This window comes from Argentina silus (genome assembly GCF_951799395.1).
Source record: "Argentina silus genome assembly, chromosome: 3".
NCBI classification, from domain to species: domain Eukaryota; kingdom Metazoa; phylum Chordata; class Actinopteri; order Argentiniformes; family Argentinidae; genus Argentina; species Argentina silus.
Window position 1 is genome coordinate 188,167 of NC_139657.1, and position 2,500 is coordinate 190,666.

Sequence of the window (2,500 nt, forward strand, 5' to 3'; positions counted from 1 at the left end):
TTCTTCCTGGGCGCCTCCTCCTCTCTGCCGCCCTCTGCTGGAGAGTCTTTACACTCCTTCCTGTCATCACATGATGACATCTTCCTGTCCTTCAGAGGCTCCAGTCTGGTGTCTGAACGCAGCGCTGTCGCTGACTGACCACAGGACCACCACGTAGAGCTACATCATACTAGATCACACTACATCATACTACATCATACTAGATCACACAACATCATACTAGATCATACTAGATCACACAACATCATACTACATCATACTAGATCACACAACATCATACTAGATCACACTACATCATACTACATCATACTAGATCACACAACATCATACTAGATCACACTACATCATACTAGATCACACAACATCATACTACATCATACTAGATCACACAACATCATACTAGATCACACTACATCATACTAGATCATACTAGATCATACTAGATCATACTAGATCACACAACATCATACTAGATCACACAACATCATACTACATCATACTAGATCACACAACATCATACTAGATCACACTACATCATACTAGATCACACAACATCATACTAGATCATACTAGATCATACTAGATCACACAACATCATACTAGATCATACTAGATCACACAACATCATACTAGATCACACAACATCATACTAGATCATACTACATCATACTAGATCACACAACATCATACTACATCATACTAGATCACACTAGATCACACTAGATCATATAAAAACACTGCTATTGGCTGGCTGTCAGACAGCAGCACCAATCCAAAGGCAGCATCATCACTGACCTGCTTGCCTCCCATCTGGCTCTTCTTGCCAGACTCCTCCTTCACCGGCTCCTTCTTTCCTTTCTTGTTCTTCTTCTTCATGTCCTCCTCCTCTCTCACTCTCTCCAGCTCCTCCTGCTGTCTCCTCTCCTCCTGCTCCTTCTGCGCTCGCTCCTGCTCCCTGGAACAACACACCTTTACTGACCTTCTGTACTACCTACTGTTATTACACACTGTTATTACACACTGTTATTACATAGCTAACCAACAGGCCTGATGGTAGAAGTGGCATCATCTGGATGAGTGATGATGGATGATGTCTAGTACTATAGTGATGATGATGATGATGATGATGATGATGGTGATGATGATGATGGTGATGATGATGATGATGGTGATGATGATGATGATGATGATGATGATGATGATGATGGTGATGATGATGATGGTGATGATGATGATGATGACGGTGGTGATGACGATGATGGTGATGATGGATGATAAATGATAGATGATGATGGATAAAGATGATGGATGATGATGATGATGATGATGCTGGTACCTGTGTTTGCGCTCCCTCAGCTCCTCCAGGTGTTTGAGGTCGATGCGTTCCTTCTCCTCCTCCGGCAGGGCGTCGTACTCCTCCTCATCCATCTCCTGCAGACGCACCTTCTCTCTCTCAGCCTGCTCCCTCTGACGGGCCTCTGGAACACACACACACACACACACACACACACACACACACACACACACACACACACACACACACACAAACACATTACCCTCTACCTCTTTCTCCTCATCCCTCTCCTCTCCCTCCCCCCTCCTCTCCCTCTACCTCCCCCCCTCTCCCCCCTCCTCCTATCCCTCTACCTCCCCCCTCCTCCTCCCCCCTCCTCCCTCTCCTCATCCGTCTACCCCCCCCCCCCCCCCCTCCCCCTCTCCTCATCCCTCTCCTCTCCTCTACCCCCTCCTCCCCCTCCTCCTCTCTCTCCCTCCTGTCCCTGGTCTTGTAGTTGGTGTAGGTGTCTGACAGGTCTCCTCTCCCTCCTCTTCTACCTCCCCCCCTCCCCCCTCCTCCCCCTCTCCTCACCCTCCTCCTCTCTCTCCCTCCTGTCCCTGGTCTTGTAGTTGGTGTAGGTGTCTGACAGGTCCACCAGGTAGATGAACCGTCTGTTGTTCAGCGCCTTGAGGATGATCTGCAGCGTGTTGCTATGGGAATGGCCGTCCAGCATCTCTAAGCCGTCGATCACGACGCCGCGGTGACAATCACTCAGCTGAGACACACACACACACACACACACACACACACACACATATTGTTAATGTAAATAGTAAAGAGAACCGGAAAAAGAATTGATCCTTGTGGAACACCTTTTGTTATGTCCAGAAAACCTGATATAACACCATCAGTTAAGACACATTGTGTTCTGTATTTTCAATCGTTTTCAAACCATCTACATGAAGCCTGTTTCAGACCTCTGAATGAGCAGGTAATGGGCGACTGTATGGAATGCCTCGTAGAGATCTGTAAATAAGGCTGATCGAGGCCATTTAACACATCATCTAAGACAAGCGTAGCCGCTGAGACTGTGCTATGACCAGGTCTACAGCCAGACTGGTCCACATTTAGAACAGAATGACAAGATTAAAAGGTTCTTATCTGGGAGTTGACCAGGGTTAGAGTTAGGGTTAGGGTTAGGGTTAGGGTTACTCTAATACGTTG

The 2,500-nt window shown here is 47.0% G+C and overlaps 1 protein-coding gene across 1 annotated transcript in view; it reads right to left on the minus strand.

Annotated features, from left to right (window-relative positions):
• Window positions 1-2,500, minus strand: part of hydin (HYDIN axonemal central pair apparatus protein) — a gene marked incomplete at both ends in the record, with an annotated part of 76,260 nt that overhangs the window by 35,079 nt on the left and 38,681 nt on the right. Inside the window, 4 exon segments of the mRNA XM_083665632.1 lie at window positions 1-134; window positions 796-955; window positions 1,337-1,478; window positions 1,868-2,051. The exon segment at window positions 1-134 is cut by the window's left edge and continues 70 nt beyond it. Of these exon segments, the coding sequence (XP_083521758.1) occupies window positions 1-134; window positions 796-955; window positions 1,337-1,478; window positions 1,868-2,051 (620 nt within the window).